The following is a 21544-nucleotide window of genomic DNA, read 5'->3' on the forward strand; positions in this document are numbered from 1 at the left end:
GGGCACCAGATCTCATTACAGATGGTTGTGAGTCACCATGTGGTTGCTGGGAATTGAACTCAGGACCTCTGGAAGAGCAGGCAATGCTCTTAACCTCTGAGCCATCTCTCCAGCCCCTAAATTGAACTTTTTAAGTATTATCTTATTTCATAATTTGAAATCAAGTATATCACTTACATAAAAATAACAATTTTGAAAAATTTAGTCTTCATGATATTGTTTTAAAGTCTAAAGATTTATAATTAGGGTCAGCAAGGTGGCTTAGTAGGAAAAGGTGCTTACTGCTAAGCTTTATAATATAAGTTCGATCCCTGGTATCTACGTAGTAGAAGCAGAACTGAGCCCTGGAAATTGTTCTCCACATGTGGGTGCACATGTATGCTCTCTATTTTTCCCTCATACACATTCTAAATAAAAATAATAACATAGCTGGGCAGTGATGGCACACGGCTTTAATCCTAGCACTCAGGAGGCAGAGGCAAGTGGATCTCTGTGAGTTTGAGGCCAGCCTGGTCTACAGAGTGAGTTCCAGGATAGCCAAAGCTATTAAACAGAGAAACCCTGTCTAGAAAAACCAAATAAAATAAAATAATAAGTTATACTTGTTGGCTCAAGGGATATGTATTCTTCTAGTTATTTTAAACACCCTGAATATAAGCTGTCAATTTGTTTATATATTTAACTATTTGTTTTAAGTATAAAATTATAGCCTTTTGCTGGGCAATGATGGCACACACCTTTAATCCCAGCACTCGGGAGGCAGAGCCAGGTGGATCTCTGTGAGTTCGAGGCCAACCTGGTCTACAGATCCAGAACAGGCACCAAAACTACACAGAAGAAACCCTGTCTCAAAAAAAAAAAACAAAAAAAAAACCAAAACCAAAACAAACAAACAAACAAAACCCAAAATTATAGCCTTTTAAATTAGATATTTAGTTAAATATTTTTTACTTTGTGTATGTGTGTGTGTGTGTGTGTGTGTGTGTGTGTGTATATGTTTGTGTGTGTGTGTGTCTGAGTATATGTTCTATGCACCTTGTGCATGCAGTGCTCTACTAGGTCAGAAGACAGTGTCAGATTCTATGAAACTAGGGTGGTAGGCAGTTGTGAGCCACTTGCTGTGGGTGCTGGAAATAGACCTGGGTCCTGCATTAAAGCTAAGTCATCTCTTCAGCCCCCAAATTATAATCCTGTTTTCATCTTTAATTATTATACATTCTATTTGTGCAATTTGCATACCAATTAATGTATTTGAAATTATTTATTTATTTGTGTGTGTGTGTGTGTGTGTGTGTGTGTGTGTGTGTCCATGTGTGCATGGTGCATGTGCTTGCACCCACACAGGGCAAGCATGGATATTGATATCTTTTTCTATCACTATCCAACTTTTCTTTTGAGACAGGGTCTTGCACAGAACCTTAAGCTCACTGATTGGTTGGACTGGCTGACCAGTGAGATTCCAGGATCCCCCTGTTTCTGTCTCAACCCTAGAGTTACAGGTGTACCTCCACACACCTGGCCTTTTTTTGTTTGTGTCAGGGATCCAGACTCAGAATTTATGAATGAAGCACTTTATTGACTGAGCCGTCTCCTTAGTCCCCTATCTTTCTATTTTTGAAAAAAAAAAAATAGCAATTAATCCAAATGATAGTCTTTATTCTGAAAGCTGGTCCTGTTCTGATTGGCTGTATGCTGATGATGCTTGTAGTTCTTGGACAGGATACATTCAGGATGGCCAGAAATGATGCCAGAGCATGGGTCTTGGGTGCTAGGGGGAAGCCAAAGCAAGAATGGACTTTTAACTGAATATTAAAGCAAAAAACACCTTTTGATGCATTTCTGTTTAGGGAAGGAAATTAGGTAAAAGTTAAGCTTTTAAGGTAAAAATCTGTATTAAGAAGTTGCCTAGTGTTGCTGTGGTGGGAGTCTGGTTTCTTTATGTTTTTGCATGTGTAGGCAGAAGCACCAGTGTGTACATAGTTTATGGTCAATAAATACTTAAGTGATGGTGGCCATTTTGGGGGGGGGTCACCTACATTTAATTGTGTGTGTGTGTGTGTGTGTGTGTGTGTGTGTGTACGTACTGGAGTCTGTTTCAGAGTATTAACTCCATATGGGATGGAGACTAGTGTAAAGCAAGCAGAAGTTAACAAACTTTCTCAGTAAAGGGCTGGATGGTGAAGTATTTTAGACTGCAGGTCATTCATAATCTGTGTCACTCTGCTGTGCTGTTGAGCAGACAGGTCAGCCACCGACAGTGGATAAACAAATGGGTGTGGCTCGGTTCCTAAGACTTTATTTAGGAAGCAGGTGGTGGTCTGGATTTGGCTGCTTGGCTGTTGTTTTCTTATCTTTGATATAATATAGATCATGGAAAATGGTATCAGTCATTCAGTGGAAAATGACTTTGATGACTCAATTCCAGTTGAATGTCATCTGGGGTATGGATGGCCTAAGTGAGTTCCTCATCTTGTCTTGTTTGTGTAAATGTGGTTTAACTACATGTACATAGAAAAGCTGATTTATTTATTTTCTGGAGAGGTAGATCTTACTAGTCAGTTTTTAAATTCTAGTGCCATGGGCTACATCAATTGCTTAGAGGTTAAAAACACTTGTCACTTTTGCAGAACTCAGGTTTGGTTCCCAGCACCCACATGGTGGCTCACAGCCATCTGTAACTCTAGTTCTAGGGGATCTGACACCTACCTCTGACATCTGAGGGTGACAGGCCTGTATGTGGTGCAAACATGAAGCAGAATATCGTACACATACTTACATGCAAGCAAAAAACATATACATTAAATAAATAGATAGCAATTAAAAAAATCCAATGTTATGGAAAAAAACTCTTTCAGCCTCAAAAGTAACTTTACAGATAATAGCCAGTTCTGTAGTAACCAAATCAAAAAGGACACTCAGACTTTATTTTTTATTTTTAAAGTATTAATTACATTTATTTATTTTATGTGTGTATGAGTTTGTGTGTCACAGCACACATATAGATGTCAGAAGGCAACTCTGTGGAATAGGTTCTCTGCTTTACCAGGTGGTTTCTAGGAATAGAGCTAAGGTTTTGAGTCTTGGGTGGAAATAACCTTTGCCCACTCAGCCGTCTCCCCAGCCCAATTCAGCTTCTAAAATGGAAGTGTGGCAAGATTTGTAAGGATGTAGACATTCCATTCCATTGAGCTCGTAGACAATGCATTACTGCACAGATTTCGATGAGGCTACTGAAGAGGTAGTTTTGTCAGACATGAAGCAGAATTTCATCATGTACACTTTATGTATTTGATGGCCTCAGCTATCCAGAATGCATTTTAGTACCAGGAAGAAAGACTTTTGCCCAGTTAGAATACATGTCATATCATTCACCAAGCCTTTCTTGGGCTATTGCAACCAGGTCACTCATCTTAAAATTAGTCCAGTGTGTTTATCACATAGCATCGGAAGCAGCAAGGCTGAGTTGGTGTTCATTGCTTTTAGAAAGTGGCACAATAATAGCAGGGTTTGTTAGCTGATTGCTTGATAATTAAGAATTAAAGGGGTCGACAAGAAGCTAAGTGGATGGACGGCCCTGCTACCAAGCCCAAAGACCTGATTAATTCCTGGGACCCACATGGTGGAAAGAGAGAACGAACATCTGAAAGTGAGCCTCTTACTTCCACATGTGCACCATGTCACAGGTGCACATACACAAGTAAAATATTTAAAACAATATATATTTAATTAATATATAAATAAACAAAATATTTAATTTTAAATATTTAAATAAAATATCAATGTGTAATAAAAAATATTTTAAATAAAATATTTAATTAAACATAAAAATTTTAAATAAAATATTTAATTAAAAAAAAAAAAAGAACTAGGCCAGGTGGTTGTGGCACATGCCTTTAATCGCAGCACTTGGGAGGCAGAGGCTGGTGGATCTCTGTGAACTCAAGGCCAGTCTGGTCTACAGAGCTAGTTCCAGGACAGCCAGGACTACATAAAGAGAAACCCTCAGGAAAAAAAGAAAGAAAGAAGAAAGAACTAGACTAAAAAATCTAAAAGGCATAAGGACTCATTATAACATTGTGGTTTGGGGCTTTTTGCAAGTCATATTGTTATATAGTATTGTATATTATCATATTATCACTCCTCTGACTAACTATAAAAGCTTGGTTTCTGTTTAATAAAGTAGATGAGTGTATTGTATATTTTATATTTTTTATAACATTTTTATATAAACATTTTAAAAGTGCCTTGTCACCCAAAGAGTGTGACAACTCTTTCTATTATTATATGAAAATTCACTTGGAAAAGAGCTAATCCTAGGTACCCAATCCTGGGTTTTAGGAGGCAGCCTTCTCATATTCCTTTATTGTTTAAATCCCTCTATCCATAGCTATTGTTACTCTTGGGTTTTTTTTTTACCAGTTGGGTTAGATCAGATGGTATCTATTTATTATTTGATGTGTATGAGTATTTTGTCTGCATGTATATTTGCATCATATGTGTGCCTGAAGCCTGCAGAGGCCAGAAGAGGGGACCCATCTCTGGGCCTGCAGTTACAGGGGATTGAGAGCTGACAGCACAAAGGCACTTGACACGAGGCTCCTTCTACTGTGAGGTACAGACCAGTAGGCCTGCCAGACCTTTACTTTGCTGGATACAAACAGCCCTGTTTGTATCAGTACAGCTTCTTTCCAGACCTTGTTTGGGGATCCAGATGGTGACAGTATTTTAAAGGGGTATTTGGCCTTTGGAGCATCCTACTTATTTGTTTTGTTTGTTTGTTTTAAGATAGGGACTCACTATGTAGCTATGGCTGTCTGGAACACACTATATAGACCAGTTTGGCCTCGAACACACAGAGATCTGCCTGCCTCTGCCTCCTGTTTGCTGGGAGTAAAGGCACGCACCACTCTGCCTGGCCTGTACATCCTGCTTATTTAAATTGCAGAAGTCACTATCCTCCTCCACACTGACAAATCAGGTACTTTTTTATTTTAAAAATAAAGGGATAGTTGATTCTTTATTCTGTTACAAAGAGTGCTTCAATAGTCTTTTACAGACTTCACCAAAACTTTTGGTCTATTTTGATGGTGATACTGATTTATTTTTATTTTTATTTTTGTGCGTGCATGTTTGCGTGCATGGGTGTGTCCCCAAACCTAGATAGCCATAGGAGTTAGGATGTGAAACTGACAGTTCTTTTTCTCTTTATTACTAGAAACTGGTTGCTCAAATGAAGCAGGATCCACAGGTAAAAATTTCTGTTGTTATTAACTTAATTTTTAAATGTAAAATCAATTGAAAATGACAATAAACTAGTAAAATGCAGATGTTAGTTAAATTTAAAAGTTTCATCCCAAACAGCACATATATTTGCATGTTGATATTTATGTTTTATATGTCTAAAAAAATCCAGTTGTATAAAATTGCTATCATTTCAACCTTGTTACTGTTATTTTGCTTTTTTGTTAATTGCTATGAATATTTGTTAAAAAAAAACAGGTTTAACAGGCTTCATATAGCTTAAATTTCTTTCTTTAAAAAGCTACTTTTGAAGGGAGTGGGGTGTATGTGTGTGCATGCTTTTAATCCTAGCACTTAGGAGGCAAGGCAGTGCATCTCTGAGTTTGAGGCCAGCCTGGTCTACAGAGCAAGTTCTAGGACAAACAGGCAAACAACTGTTGACACTCTACCTGGCTGGCTTCAGGCTGTCCATCCTCCTCCCCTGAGCTCTCAAATGCTGGGATTACATGCTTGTGTCCCCATATATGGCTTAGATTAAATTCACATATTCAGAATTAAGCAGGCTTTTAAAGTCTCAAAACTTACAAAATGCCCCCAAACCATTTTTAATTGTGTGGAGTTTATATATAGGACACCTGAATATCAGATTTACTACATCTACAGTAAAAATTTTAGAATAATTTATAAAAAGTTTGAAATTTACATTTTGTTTTGTTTATTGTTTTGGGACAAGATCTCATGTTCTAGGATAGCCCCAAATTTCATATGTAGCTAAAGATGACATTGGCTTCCTATTACTCCTGCTTTTAATTTTCAAGTGCTGAGATTATAGGTATGTGCCACCATACCTGGCTTTGAAATTTCTAAATCTAAAAGAACCCTTAAAAAGAGTTTAGAGGTATCTTATTAATATAATAGTTGATAAAATGTTAAATTTAGGGCTGGGGAGATGGCTCAGAGGTTAAGAGCACTGGCTGTTCTTCCAGAGGTCCTGAGTTCAATTCCCAGCAACCACATGGTGGCTCACAACCATCCACAATGAGATCTGGTGCCCTCTTCTGGCCTGCAGGTGTATATGCAGACAGAACACTGTATACATAATAAATAAATCTTTAAAAAAATGTCAAATTTAATTTTTATAGGAGTTTTGACTTGGAAATTTTATTCTCTTCTATGGAGAATTCTTTCTCCAAAATTACCTTGCCCTCCAGTGATTCATATTATTCAGGTAGTGTCTTCTTGGTATCCATTAGACAGTGGGTCATACATGCCTCTCTATAAAGTAAAATAAATTCTTGAAGAGTATTACTAACGCAGATTAATTTTTTCTTTTTAAGTCGGTACAATATTCATCTCGACTCACTGGTCTGACTGTTGTATTAATAATTCATTGACTCTGAGAAGTAGCCTTTGTGGCCACATCTGCCTTACATCAGAAACATGCCTTTTTTAATGTTTATTTAGTGTGTTCACAATTTAAACTGAATTTAGGGAACCAAGTGGCAACAGATTGTCAGGTCCTTTATATTTAATATGGTGATCTATATTGTCAATAATTAAAGTAGTTTCAGAAGCCAGCAGTTCTGATAATTCATGATCATATAACAGTAGATTCTGAACCTGGAAAATCTGAGGGTCAATAACTTATTGGACAACAGTTTAGGTGCCTTCAGAGAAGCCTTATGTTAAATACACCGGAACAGTCCCAAATGAGGTAAGCTGAGTACAGAAAGAGTATGTGCCCCAACCCCGACAGACCAGGCAGGGAAATGAGGAACTGTGTGGGTGACATTCAGCTTTCCTGAATAAGCACTTTTCCTGTTAAGCACTTGAAAACTTTAATATCCCATTCCCCTACCTCCCTACCCCCACCCCCGCAAAAAGCAGACATGCTCAGTGCATTTCATCTCAAATAGTACTGTTTTTCGATTCCTAGAATTTCAGCATGTTGATTTAAATGATGTGCTGTTAAGGCAGTCACAGTGCTGACAGCTTTCCAAATCTAGGCTAAAATAACAAATGTATTTTACTAAATAAGAGAGAGGACAAGTAGAGAAAAGCCTCTTATCTTTGTTGATAATGCCGCTAAGCAGCGGGGTAGCGTCCTTTAACCTCCATTTTCCTGTTTTTGTCTGATTAGTGGAGCTTTAGGTTTTCTGTCAACTGATACTTTCCATAAAGAATAACAATATTTTAGGAGAAAGGTACTATTAGAGTGCAAGATGAGATTGTATAAAACTTTCTGTAATTTAAAACAGTTAGGAGGAAGCTGCTCCATTCTGTTTTAGGGGTCGATGTTATGCTTATAATTTAATGCATGGAAAATTTGATAGCTAAAGGTTGCTTCAGCACTTGTAATGCAGTATATGCATAATCTTCCTGATACTATTATGTTAACAAATGAATATCTTTCTCACAGATATTTTTTCTTTCCAATCAGAATGCTGACTTAAAGAAACAGCTTCATGAACTCCAAGCCAAAATCACAGCTTTGAGTGAGAAACAGGTAGGGGAAGGCGGGGACATATTTTTAACATTGTGTTCTAAAGATATGTGTGCTTGAAGCTTCTAAGAGAACTGCTGTTTTTCTTCATGTGTGAAAATAAGTGTGGGCAGCCAGACTCAGTTTAATTTTGCTTGAGCTGTTTATCTATTTTTATTTTTGGTTGAAATCAGTCTCTAGAGTATCCCATCAGTATATGCTACTGGCAGATACCTACAAGCAATGTGGCAGGCTGCCGTTAATGTGTTAATTAAACTGTAATTTACCCATAGGGGAAGGGGCAAAGAAAGTGGGAGTGGGTGTGATATGGAGTCCTGTAGCAGCCGTGTCGTCTTCTTAACTGTTCAAAGATTTGAGCTGACATTTAACTTATTAGGTGGCTCTCCATGTAGGTCTCCTATTGTCAATGTTGTCAGACTTTTATGCCGATGTTCATCAGATGCTGACCTGCTCTTTGAAAACTCTTGGATGGAATTTGTTGGAGTCACTCTGTGTAGGGCAAGAAAGGCCATCTTGTGTTTTGTACAAGGACTTCTGCAAAGTGCTCTGGTCACTTTGTAGACCAGCTTCCACTTTACCTGCCACCAGGTGGAGTGTGACAGTCACTGGTGCTCTAGGTACATGCCTGTGGTAATCTATGAATCATCCCCTTTTCTTTTTTGCTCACTCTTCTCCCTCTAGTTAAAAGAGCAGTTTCTGTCCTGGAGTAATGAGCAGATAGCTGTGAACCAGTTGACAGTTCAGTGCTAGTGAAATCTTACTGAAGAGTTTTGTCATAACTGAGTTTTATGTTGTAGTCTAAATAATAGCAACAAATAATTTTTTTCCTGCAGACTTCTGATCATGTTTTTCATTTCATTGAAGGGAGAAATAAACTTTGAGAACCACAGATAGTTAATCTCCTAAGCTGGGTGAACCACTGTTTTTGATTCCTCTTTCTTTGGTGCTTTCCAATCTTGTCCCTCCACAGACAGTGTTTTAGATTAGGAGGAGCCAGAGTAAAACTGGGAGGTGATGGGCTGCAGAGGAAGAGAAAAACTTGTAAGAGAAAATGTAAACAGGACTTGTTAGTGTGTGACTGGGTTCTCTAAAGTGAAGTATGTTGGTGACAGTGTCTGCCTTTACAGCTCTGTTTAGTTCTGAGCCTTCTGATAGTTGCAGGGTTCCTTTGACAAGATGCCAATGAGTGAGTCACTTTTGCTGAAAGTTTCACGTATTCTAGCAGAGAGAAGTTGAAAATGATTAGTGGAATGGGGGTGGGAAATGCTTTTACAAAGTTAAAAGAACTCAAGATGCATTTCAGGGAAATGGGGCAATCAAAGAAAAAATTACATTTATTTGAAAATTTTGTTTGTGACAACTAGTGTGAAGGTTTGTGTCTTAGTCACTGTTCTATTGCTGTGAAGAGACACTATGACCAAAGCAACTTTTTTTGGGGGGGGGGGGCGGGGGTTTCAAGACAGGGTTTCTTTGTGTAGCCACTGGCTGTAGTGGATCTTACTCTGTAGACCAGGCTGGCTTCGAACTCAAAGATCTGCCTTAATCCCCTCTGAGTGCTGGGATTAAAGGCATGCACTACTACCACTTGGCTACCAAGGCAACTGTTACAAAGGAAAACATTTAATTGGAGTTTGCTTACAGTTTCAGAGGCTTAATCCATTCTCATCATGGCAGGGAGCATTGTGCTTGAATAGTAGCTAAGAGGTACATCTGATTCACAGGCAGAGCATGGGGTATGGGAAGATGGGGGGTGGTGGGGTGGTAGGGTAGGGGGTGCAGCAGAGAAATAGAGGGAAGGAGGGAAGGAAGAGGGAGAGGGGGAGAGACTGGGCCTGATGGGATTTTGAAGCCTCAAAGCCTGCCCCCAGTGACACACTTCCTCCAACAAGGCTACACCTCCATACCCTTCTAATCCTTTCAAAGAGTTCCACTCCCTGCTGACTAAGCATCCAAATATATGAGCCTATAGAGGCCATTCTTATTCAAACGACCTCAGTTTGGTTTATTCTGTAACTTCTTATTCTTGACTGACCTCACTTAGAGAATTATAGTTGTCTAGTCATCACTGACAGAAACATCAGAAAGACCTTAAGCTGAAATGCAGTCTTTCAGATTTTGTATTTGCTTAAACTATAAAATAGCCTTCTTGATAGACTAGGACAGGACAGTGTTTAAAGAAGCTGTCCGATATGAGTGCTGACTCTTCCTCAGCATTCCAGCAGGAAATCTTGCTGTTGTTCATCAGACTGAAATTTACAAGAGTTTGATTTTGTAACGAATTTCTGATGCTACCTGTTTTTCCTTGTCAAAGACTACTTAGACCTTGGCAAAACTTTTCCTTTCACTTTAGTAGCTAAAATCTGAGTTATCTTACTCATATGACTAATAGTTTAGCTTAACATTATGTTTTTGTTGTGAGAAAAAGTTAAATACAGAAAAGTCTGAAGAATAATGTCATAGTTGCAGTTAAAGACTTAATTCTTGGTTGTTTTTTTGGGTTTTTTTTTGAGACAGGGTTTTTCTGTGTAGCCCCAGTACTCACTCTATAGACCAGGCTAGCCTTGAACTCATAGAGATCCACCTGACTCTGCCTCCTGAGTGCTGGGATTAAAGGTGTGCACGACCACTGCCCAGGTCTCGATACATTCTTATATATCTATTTGTAAAGTTAATTGTACAAGTAAAATATAAACATTTTCTTATTTTTCTTTATTAAAGAAATACAACATTGCGGATAGTCATCAATTCTTAGAGTAGACTTACTACGTTCTTATTCATTAATACAACTTCAGTCTTTGATAGTGCTTTGTTTGGGAAAATACCGTCTTCAGTTGTTTGGGAAAATACCGTCTTCAGTGAGCATCCTCTGTGGCTAAAACCCAATGAATTTCCTTGAATGCTTGTTTGGAAATTTCTAGTGCTTTCAAACTGTAGCTTGAGATTCCTGAATAGAAATTCTAGGGTGGATTTAGAAGGCAGCTTCACCTACAGGGATTCAGTTTGTCTCTGACAGTTAACTCAAAACATTCCTAGATTCAGTTGGCTAAATAAATTGTATGCTATGTAGCCAATTAAAATCATGGTTTAGTGATGTAGAATAGCTTCTGCTAAGAGTCATTTATGATTTAATGTATGTTACATGTGTGTTGGAATACAAATGTATGTGAAAGCAGTATCAGTAGAAAATGTTGGGAGGTGGTGATTTTACATATAATTGTGTAGCTGGAATTTTCTCCAGTCCCACTCCAGTTCTACTCAGGCCCCCGCAGTTCTGCAGCCCACTTATAAAATAATCACTCAGAAGCTCATATTAATTAAAATTGCTCGGCCATTAGCTCAGGCTAACTATTGACTAGCTCTTATATCTTAAATTAACCCAATTCTATTAATCTATGAGTTGCCACGTGGCTTGTGGTTTACCGGTACTTTTACATCTCGCTTCCTCTGTGTCTGGCTGGTGACTCCTGACTCAGCCTTCCCGTCCCCAGAATTCTCTATACTGCTGGTCCCGCCTATACTTCCTGCCTGGCTACTGGCCAATCAGCATTTTATCAATCAATCAATCAATCAATCAATCAATCAGAGCAACACATTCATAGCATCCCCAGCATAGTTGTTTTTTCCCCCTTATTCTCCTGTGTGTGTTTTTAAAAAATCTGCATAGTATGTATGTTTCATTTTAAGATAGGGGAAAAAAAACAAGAAACATTATTCAAAAAAAATTTTTTGACAGCGTTTTTGGTCTGTCCCTGAATAGTTAGCGTTTGAAAACTGTGTGACATTCTCTTCATGATAGATGATCCACTCTAATCAGAGAATTCAACTATTTTGAACCATAGTGAGGCTAACGTGTGGAAGCAGTTATTCATTTCCTTAACAGGATTCATTCTCATTCTGTACTTCCCCCTCCATTTATATCTGACAGGCAATATGTGGTCCGTGGCAGAATAGAGAGATTCTGATTCCAGAGCCAAAATGCTCAGGTGCTTTAGTATTCTGTTTTAATTCTAATTTCTTGTAAAAACAATCTTTTTCCTCTTCCTCTTCCTCCTCCTCCTCTTCCTCCTCCTCCTCTTTTTTTTTTTTTTTTTTCTCTTGAGAGTTCTGGGGATGGAACCCAGGGCTCTGTGCATGTTAAGCAAGTGCACTATTATAACTGCACTACACCTCTAGCCTAACAGGCAGTCTTAACATTCCAAAGTGTGTCTCTTGTCCTAGGAGGATTTAGGCCAAAGTTGATGTTCGTTCAAGTAGGCTTTCCCTGCCTCAGTTTGCCAGCCTTCCTCTCTGGCTTGCCCTCACTGCTGAAAGTTGTTACTTGCTCTGAGGAGCCAACCCTGAAGCCCCTTTCTCCACTCCTAATCTCATTGAAGCCTCTTTTTTTCTTTATGGTAAATGCCGTTTACAAGCAGGTTTGTCTGTGAATGAAACCCCCACATAAAGATGGCTTGAACAGGCATACTCCTACTTCTCTGTTGTCCAGAAGCTCTGTAGTGGACTAGGTTGGAAGGAGCATCGCTACAGTGTCAGCGACCCAGGCACCTCCTGTTCTGATGCTCTGCCATTCTCAGCATGAAGCTAGCTTCACATCAGAGTCCAAAATAGCAACTCCATCTGGTGAGAAGGGGGAGATCAACAGAGAGGGAGCCCTGTATTTTTAAGGATGTTTACTGGAAGCTTTATGTACCTTTCCAGTTAAATCTCCTTGATTTGAACTTATTTACATGGGCTCACTAGTTGCAGGGAAGACTGGGAAGTGTAGTTTATTTCTGGAGGCTGTGGCCAGATAAATTTAGGCACGGCATACTGCAGCTAAATACAGTTTCTACCACTGTAGCATATCACTGATTATGATCACATATCTACTTATAATTACTATTTTTGTTTTGTTTTGTTTTTCAAGACAGGGTTTCGCTGTGTAGTTTTGGTGGCTGTCCTGGATCTCACTCTGTAGACCAGGCTGGCCTCAAACTCACAGAGATCTGCCCGGCTGTGCCCTCCGAGTGCTGGAATTAAATAAAGGCTTACACCACCACCGCCCGCCCCATAATTACTATTTTTAAAACATCTTACTAAATGGTTTCAAGAAGACAGAGTCCTGATAGTGGGAGTGAGGGTGTTTCTGACTCTTTTGCCTGCTCTTGCGACCCTTTTTCTCCTACTGGGTTGTTTCACCCAGCCTTGATGTGAGGGTTTGTGCCTGGTTTTATTGTGTCTTATTGTGCTGTGTTCTGTTGATGTCACTGGGAGGCTTGTTCTTTTCTTGGGGGAGATAGAGGGGTTGGGTTTTGGGGAGAGGAGAAGTGGGAGGGACTGGGAGGAATGGAGAGGGGGAAGCTGTGGTTGGGATGTATTGTATAAGAGAAAAATAAATAGAAATTTTAATAAAAGAAGACAGGAATTTTTTTCATTTTCTTCTTTATCCCTAGTATATTTCCCATAATATTTATCATCTTTATTTATTTGGAAAGAGGTATACCCATGCCATCGTGTGTATGTAGAGGTTAGAGGACACCTTGCAGGAGTGGTTTTTTACTACTTTGTGAGTTCCAGGGATCGAACTCAGGTTCTCACCCTTGGCTGCAGGTGCCTTTACCCTCTGAGCCATCTCATTGGTCCTTTTATAATATTTGACAGAGAATAATATGTACCACAGAAAAATATTTTGTAGTTCTTTAACAAATTTTGTCTGACTGATCTTCTCTACTTACAGTTTGTTTGTTTTTTTTAACTTTAAAGAGCAGTGTATCTTGCTTTTTAGATTTAATGTATTGGGAACATTTTCTTGGTTTTTGAGTGTTCTTTTTGTTTGTTCACTTTGGAGACAAGGTTTCACTACATTGTCCTGTAGGCTGGCCAGGAGTTCACTGTGTAGACCAGGCCGGCCTCGAGCTCAGCTTCACCTGCCTTTGCCTCCTGGGTGCTGGGATTAAAGGTGTGTGCCATCACTCCTGTCTTTGATTGTTCTTTTAAAACATGATTTTTCACAGCTTCAAGTATTTGTCTGACTATTCGTAATTTAAGAATGTTTTCCTGTTGATGATAGTTATTTTTCCTATTATGAGTATTTTTATGACTAATACCTTTCTTATTATATAAATCTGTTGTTGCTCTGATTGCCTTAGATAAATTCTTGATGTGCACTGGATGTATTGATCAGCTCTTATAACAGTTCTATATAACAAACTAGTTTTACTGAATGACTTATAATGATATATTTATTTTCACACTAGATCTACAGGTCACTTAGAGTTTTCTTGATCCAGGGGGGCTTTGGTCAGACAGATCTGCTACTGTTTTGGGTTGGCTAGGCCTGCCTCTATCTATGATTGTAGGTATGCTTATATTTACCTTAATGTATTTATTCTGAGACCTAGGTATACTTAATTCATGGTTTATCACCAGAGCACAAGGCTAAGCTACCAAAATTCATGCTGAGATTCTGTTAGCATCAGACTGCTACCATTTTATTAGTCAATGTGGCCAGACCTTGCAAAGTTGTATGATAAAAGATGTGGATGTAAATTTTAAAACATAACTAAAAATAATCCACAACTATATTTGGTTAAAGGCTAATAAGAAAACTTTTACCACACTAAATAACAAGCTAGTCATGAGGTCCATGCCTATAATGCAGCACCAAGAGGTTTAGGATTACCTCAAGCTCTAGGCCAGCCTGGGCTACATAGTGAGTTCCAGGTGAGCCTGGGCTTAAAACAAATGGGAAGAGAGATAGTGGTGCATGTTTTCTTTCATATGCAGACTCTACACACAGAAAAAGGGCCTGATTGGATGGAGGAGAGGAAGGATGAAAGCAAGTAGTGGGGGGGGGGTGAATATGATCACAGTGTAATGATATATTTTTGTATGAAAACGTTAGACTTGAAACTCATTGAGTGCTAACTAGAGGTATTAATAAACAAAACATAATAATTTAAAAAAGCTTTTTACGCCGGGCGGTGGTGGCGCACGCCTTTAACCCCAGCACTCGGGAGGAAGAGCCAGGCGGATCTCTGTGAGTTCGAGGCTGGCCTGGGCTACCAAGTGAGTTCCAGGAAAGGCGCAAAGCTGCACAGAGAATCCCTGTCTCGAAAAACCAAAAAAAAAAAAAAAAAAAAAAGCTTTTTACTATATATTTCCAAATAACCTCCAGAAAAAGCTTTCTCAGAACAGCATATATTAGCCCTCCTTCTCTCCTGTAGTCTATGTTGGAGCTCAGGGGGGACATAGTGCTCTGTGTGTTGTGCAGATCATTGGTGTGCAGTCTATGTTGGTGTGCAGTCCATGTTGGTTGTGTGCAGTCCATGTTGGTTGTGTGCAGTCCATGTTGGTTGTGTGCAGTCCATGTTGGTTGTGTGCAGTCCATGTTGGTTGTGTGCAGTCCATGTTGGTTGCGTGCAGTCCATGTTGGTGTGCAGCCCATGTTGGTGTGCAGTCCATGTTGCTTGTGTGCAGTCTATGTTGGTGTGCAGTCCATATTGGTTGTGTGCAGTCCATGTTGCTTGTGTGCAGTCCATGTTGCTTGTGTGCAGTCCCTGCTTATCCGAGTTGGACTTCTCAGAGAACTTGCTGTTTGCCACTCAAGGAATCTCAGTTATTTGCTCTTCAATCTTAGTTTTTGTTTTCCTTTCATACTTCCTTTTTCCTTATTCTTTCTGGAAAGATAAACTCCTTTGTTGTCTCTGATCTTCTGTATGTTTTTTCCCATCTCAGTTAAAGTTTCTCTGTTACTTTATACAGATTGTTTAGCACAATAGCTGAGGTACTCTTCTAGGTTTAACAGATCGTTGCCATGTATGGAACCATTCTCAATTGATCATTTTAGTAAAATCGGTTCTGAAGTCTTTGGAAAGTCTGTGTCTGCTCTAACTAGGTATATTTCCTATGCATACAACAAGCCAGTTGTCCTGCTGCACGCCTTTCATCCCAACATTTGGGAGGCAGATCTCTGTCAGTTCAGGGCCAGCATGAACACAGTAAGTTCCAGGCCAGGCAGGCTACACAGTGAGACCTTGTCTCAAAAAAAAAAAAAAAAAAAAAAAAAATCCTGTGCATAGAACAACAATAACATCATCATCTATTTTTGGGTTTTTTTTTTTTTTTTTTTTTTTTTTTTTTTTTGGTTTTTCAAGACAGGGTTTCTCTGTGTAGATTTGCACCTTTCCTGGAACTCACTTGGTAGCCCAGGCTGGCCTCAAACTCACAGAGATCCGCCTGTCTCTGCCTCCCAAGTGCTGGGATTAAAGGCGTGCACCACCACCGCCCAGCTATTTTTTGGTTTTTTTGAGACAGGGTTTCTCTGTGCAGTTTTGGTACCTGTCCTGGATCTCACACTGTGGACCAAGCTGGCCTTGAACTCACAGAGATCCACCTGGCTCTGCCTTCTGAGTGCTGAGATTAAAGGCGTGCACTACCACCGCCCAGCTAGAACAACATAATTTAAACTAAGTCACTTGTGTTACTTGGCTTCATGCTACTGTAGTGAAGCACCTGAGGTCATTAATAAAGAAGTTGATAGGTTTAGAGTCCAAGAACATACGGCTCCATGCTTTGACGCTCTAGTGAGGGCAGCACATCATAGCAGGAGCCAAGGCATAACAGACTTCTCATTTCACAAATCAAGTAAGAAGCAGAGAGAGGATGAGACTGCGGCTTAGTGACACTCCCTCCAGTAAGGTCCTCCCTTCTGAAGACCCATATTACTTCCCAGTAGGGCTACCCACCCTGAGGACCAGGCCTGAGCCTGAGCCTTTCAGAGACACTTTCAGTTTTCATGCCATGGATGACAGTAGGTGACTTGAACAGTGGTGAGTGGATAGGAATAGGGGCTCTAGGAGTTCATTTCTAGTCCTGACTTTCTAATGGGTTAGTTGTTAAGGTTTCATATTTAAATCATTTAGTGCATCTACTTCCTTATTTATGGAAGATTTGTACGACAATGCCTTTAGCTGTTAATGAACATGTGTCTGTTGAGTGTGTCCAGTCTGGGGAATGTGAATTCTGTTCAGAAGGGAATTGCTGCATTTAAGTGTGTCACTTGTCTATGTAACTCCATCATCCTGCATGTAAAACACTGATTTCTAAGGAGCTAGAGCATTGACATTTAATGCAGGTGTGAGTGCATCATTGTAATACACACACTGAGACATTGACTTTGCAGCTTAGCCTTCACTGTGTAGTTCACCAGACTAGAATCCACAGCAGTGTACACTTCGTTCAGTTTTAGATAGTAAATTACTTTGTAGGATTTTACCTATTAAATGTTCTTGGAAATAGGACATTAAGCACAATAGTTAATGTTTCTTTTAGTTCTTGTTGATTTGGGGTTGGGCTATTGGTTACTGTGCTCTAATTTTGGTAACCTGATACTTGATTATCTCTAGTTTCAACCAGTACCCATAGAATGTTCCCTGGTTCACAGTTTAGCTAGTGTGATCGGCTAATATTCTTAGCACAATTTAGAAGTGTTATTTCCTTGGAGATGCTTTTATTATCTGTCTTATGTATCCTATCTTCTTATTTATCCACAGCATACACATCCCTGTCAGTCACTAGTTCATGTTGCCTGTGTCATATCTGTGTGAAACTACTTGACTATTTGTTTGCTCAGTTTGCTGTCACTTGTATACTTAGGACATCAGCACCTCATCCTTTGCATCTAATATAGCAAATACAGTATTTCAGATTTCTGGGGAAATTTTTATTTTTTATTTTTTATTTTTTTTGAGGCAGGGTTTCTTTGTGTAGCTTTGCTCCTTTCCTAGAATTCACTCTGTAGCCCAGGCTGGCCTCGACCTCACAGAAATTCACCTGCCTCTGCCTCCCGAGTGCTAGGATTAAAGGCATGCACCATCACAGCCCGGCCACTTCTGGGGAAATCTTATGGCTTATCTTGGGCAGGGGTGGAGGAAGGATTTGAACATTTGCAATAAATGTGAAGGTTTTAAGACCAAGGTTTCAAGTGAATGACACGATGTAGTTCACAGTACTATATTTTCTAACCTATCTTTTTTTTTTTTTTTTTTTTTTGGTTTTTCGAGACAGGGTTTCTCTGTGTAGCTTTGTGCCTCTCCTGGAACTCACTTGGTAGCCCAGGCTGGCCTCGAACTCACAGAGATCCGCCTGGCTCTGCCTCCTGAGTGCTGGGATTAAAGGCGTGCGCCACCACCGCCCGGCTCTAACCTATCTTTTATTTTTATTCTTGTAGTATAGTTGTCTGTTGCCAATATTTTGTGCTTGTCTGGTTAAATATTTGATGATGTCTTTAAGAGAGAGAAGCTTGGTGGAGTAACATTGCTGTGTCATTGCAGAATGCTCACTGTAGTACCATGGAGTAAATCAAGGCAGTCAGTGGCTGAATACTGCTCTCTGTAGCAGCAGTGTTGGGGTGTGTTGTGGGGACCTGGGGGATGTAAAACTGTCCTCTCAAGAGTTTGTTCTAATCATTTAGTTTCAGTGCTGGCAAGTGGAACAAGTTCAACTTGAAATTCTTAGCTCTCACGTGAGGTGCGTGCACTACATGTTGACCCAGGTGACTAGACTCTATAGTGTGTTCTTTATCTCTTTGCTGGTCTCCTCCTTAGCTTAGAGCAGTCACTTTGAGCCAGTGAAAACCAAGCCAATGCCTCTTCTGGTGGAACAGTTTTCAATCTTCATGGACTCTTTTTGTATTTCAAAATGTTGAGGGGCTCTGGCAATCGGATAGCGTTATTCTAAGGTGTGTAGATAGGTGGTGTAGATGACAGGTGCTTTTATAGGAGCCAGTGTGACTCTCACTCCACCTTTCAATTACATTAGGAACTTCATTTGTGCCTTTGATTCTCCCCGTTTATTCCATTTTTCCTAGGAGCTGTACTTTTTTTAAAAAAAAAAAAAAACAAAACAGGTCTTATATAACACCCCTTTCCACTATAACACACTCACACACTGAGCCTCAAACTCTTGGTTAGCCAACTCTGACCTTGAACTTCTGATCCTCCATACCTCAGCTTGCCAAGCACTGTGATTACAGGCATGCACCACCACACCAGGCTAATCTACTTTCTGAAACTATGATTCCAAGAACCTGACACACCAATTTATTCCACTTGCATTTATTGAGAATTTACTATGGTGAGAGGAATGGTGGTACCCCAGGAGGGGACAGAGAATGACAGTCTTTGTGTCACTTGTAAGGCACTGATGTTCATGAGCACAGACACTTCAGCAGTTCATTCTCTCTGCTTTTCTTGCATCCTTCTCTTTCACCCACACCCTATAAATCCTCAGTGTCAATCTTTCCTCCCAAGGCTCTTCTTAAACCTCATGTTCTTGCAACTGAAATTTTTTTTCTCTTTGCCTGGCACATTCCTACTTACTTTTTGAAGACCCGTTTGACTACAGTCCTCTAGAAAGCTTTCCTTGGCTCCTCTCCACTCTCTTCCAGGTATAGTACACATACCTTCTGGTTTGTCACTTACTGTAGTACTTATTAGTAACCATTGGATTGTTGTGTAATCATCTGTAAGGTCCTGTAGGGCAAGAGCTGTTGTTTTACTAACATCTGTACTCATGAATTCTAGCATGGTATGCAAAAACAGGATATGTTTGAATATATTAATTCATTAAACATCCAGGAGGCTAATGAGGTAGCCAAGGATGTCCATATCAAGTAGGTTCACCATTAAAAGATTCCCGTTCAGAGAGCCCCAGTCCTTCCTTTTTGTGGAGAGAGATTTTTTAATTGTTTTAAGATTTCTTTTTTTCTTTTCTGTCTTTTGACTCTCTCTTTCTTTTTTTCAAGACAGGGTTTTTCTGTGTAACAGCCATGGCTGTCCTAGAACTCACTTTGTATACTAGGCTGGCCTTGAAATCATAAGAGAACCCCTGCCTCTGCCTCCCAAGTGCTGGAATTAAAGGAGTGAGCCACCGCGCTCAGCTATTTTATGTATTATGAATGTTTTGCCTGTATGCATGTCTTTGCAACACATACATGTTTGGTTCCTTCCAACATCAGAAGAGGGTTGGGTCTCCTGGGACTGGAGTTACAAGTGGTTGTGAGTCATTTTTTGAGTGCTGGGAGTTGAACCCTGGTACTCCAGAAGAGCAGCCAGTGCTAGTAACCACTGAGCCATCTTTGTAGCCCCTGGCGAGATTCTACAGTTTTAAGGATGTTCAGAGTAGCTTCATATCAGTTTCATAAAAAGCAAACTTTTATGAGCAAAGTTGTAAAAGTAATAAATGAGTCTGAAGTCAACTGTCTTGGAATCTGCCTCCAGTGTTGTTACATGACTTCCCTCTGAAAGCTTTCATCCTCTACCCCATGCCTACCTCTCTACAGCATCCATTCACTGCTGCGGGCTACAGGAATATATCATAAGAACTCAGCTGGTTATGGCAAAGTCACTACCTGAAGGAATCAGGGAATTCCTCCAGAGGAAGCCAAATCCCAAGGAGTTTTTGGTGTTACTTGGCTTGTTATATATCAGCTGTATTCTGTTATGAAAATCATGTGTGCCTTCATAGTTTTCCGAATTGACTTTTCCCTAAGAAGGACTTAACAGTGTGGATTGATCACTCTGTGGACATACACATTCCAGGTATTTGGAGAACAGCCTCAGGAAAGGCTTTCTCTAGAATCAGATTATCTCCCTTAGCCACTTTCAAGGACTACAGGAAACACCGCCCGGGGGGCATCCAACTTTCAAGGACTAACAGTGATAGCAGCCCACAGGCAAGTCTCCTGATTTAAGGTAAATTCCACAAGGAGACACCGCCTAGGAGAGGTGGATGTTAAGTAATAGCTTTACACAATTTAGCTCGGACCCTCCCTTTATATACTGGGACTTCCAGGGCAGAGGGGGAGAAGAGAAAAGAGAATGGAAGAACTAGATGGGTAAGAACTTGAGAGGAACAAACTGAGATGGGGAAGAACTAGATTGAAGGGCTAAAAGAGAGGACTAGAGGAACGAGATGGAAGGTGAGGAAGAGCCAGATGGGGAAGAACAAGATGAGGAAGAGCCAGATGAGAGAGAAGGAGACGGGAGAGGAGCTGATAGGGGAAAGAACTAGATAGATGAGAACCTAGAAGGGTCAGAACTAGATGAAGGAATTAAGATAGAACCTAGAGGGGACAGTAGATAAATATAGAGAGAAATCAAGCAAGAAAGGAGCTAGACATGAGAGCAGAATAGAAGCTGTGTAGAGAGAGAACTATCACAGAATAATAAAGTGTATGACTAAGGAGTTTTGTGTACATAGATTCATTTCTTTTCATCAAAGATTAATTATCAGCTGGTTGTAGATTCTTCCCGGACCCTGGGAGGGGACTATCGAGGGGCTGGACCCCCCTAGTCCTCGATAATTCACATTTGGTCCTCTAGACTTATCAAACGCTTGATTCCTTGGTTATGCTCTCCTATTTCTTCAACCTAGGGCATGTCTCCTGCCTGCCTTCCTTAGTGTAACCTAAGACCACTGTCTTTGTAGCGGTACTTACAGGGTAGTGCGGCACAGGAACAGCCAAGGGAGACACTTCGCAAACAACAGTAGATAAAAACAGCCTGCTGTAGCATGTGATGTGTAAGTGTTAGCTCTGTAGGCATGCTGTGGGAGTATGCTTTAACTGAATGGGAAGATAGGTGAAAAGTGAAAAAAAACATTTTAAAACATGAACTGTATATATAATTCCTTTTAAAAAATATAAAATACTAAGAAAATCATTTGGCAATTAGGTATCTGTACTGGCCTGCCCGTAGGGTCCTGACAGGATATATCCTCAGCTGTAGCCCCTGTGCGCATTCGCTACGATTCCTTATGAAA

At 40.0% G+C, this 21544-nt stretch overlaps 1 protein-coding gene across 10 annotated transcripts in view; it reads left to right on the forward strand.

Annotated features, from left to right (window-relative positions):
- The window catches only part of Phf21a (PHD finger protein 21A), a 182740-nt gene that overhangs the window by 38318 nt on the left and 122878 nt on the right, over positions 1-21544 (forward strand). For all 10 annotated transcript variants that reach the window (XM_059260957.1, XM_059260956.1, XM_059260955.1 and 7 more), the window contains 2 exons: positions 5216-5248; positions 7682-7747. In XM_059260957.1, the coding sequence (XP_059116940.1) occupies positions 5216-5248; positions 7682-7747 (99 nt within the window). The remainder of the gene's footprint in view (positions 1-5215; positions 5249-7681; positions 7748-21544) is intronic.

This window comes from Peromyscus eremicus, chromosome 4 (assembly GCF_949786415.1).
Source record: "Peromyscus eremicus chromosome 4, PerEre_H2_v1, whole genome shotgun sequence".
NCBI classification, from domain to species: domain Eukaryota; kingdom Metazoa; phylum Chordata; class Mammalia; order Rodentia; family Cricetidae; genus Peromyscus; species Peromyscus eremicus.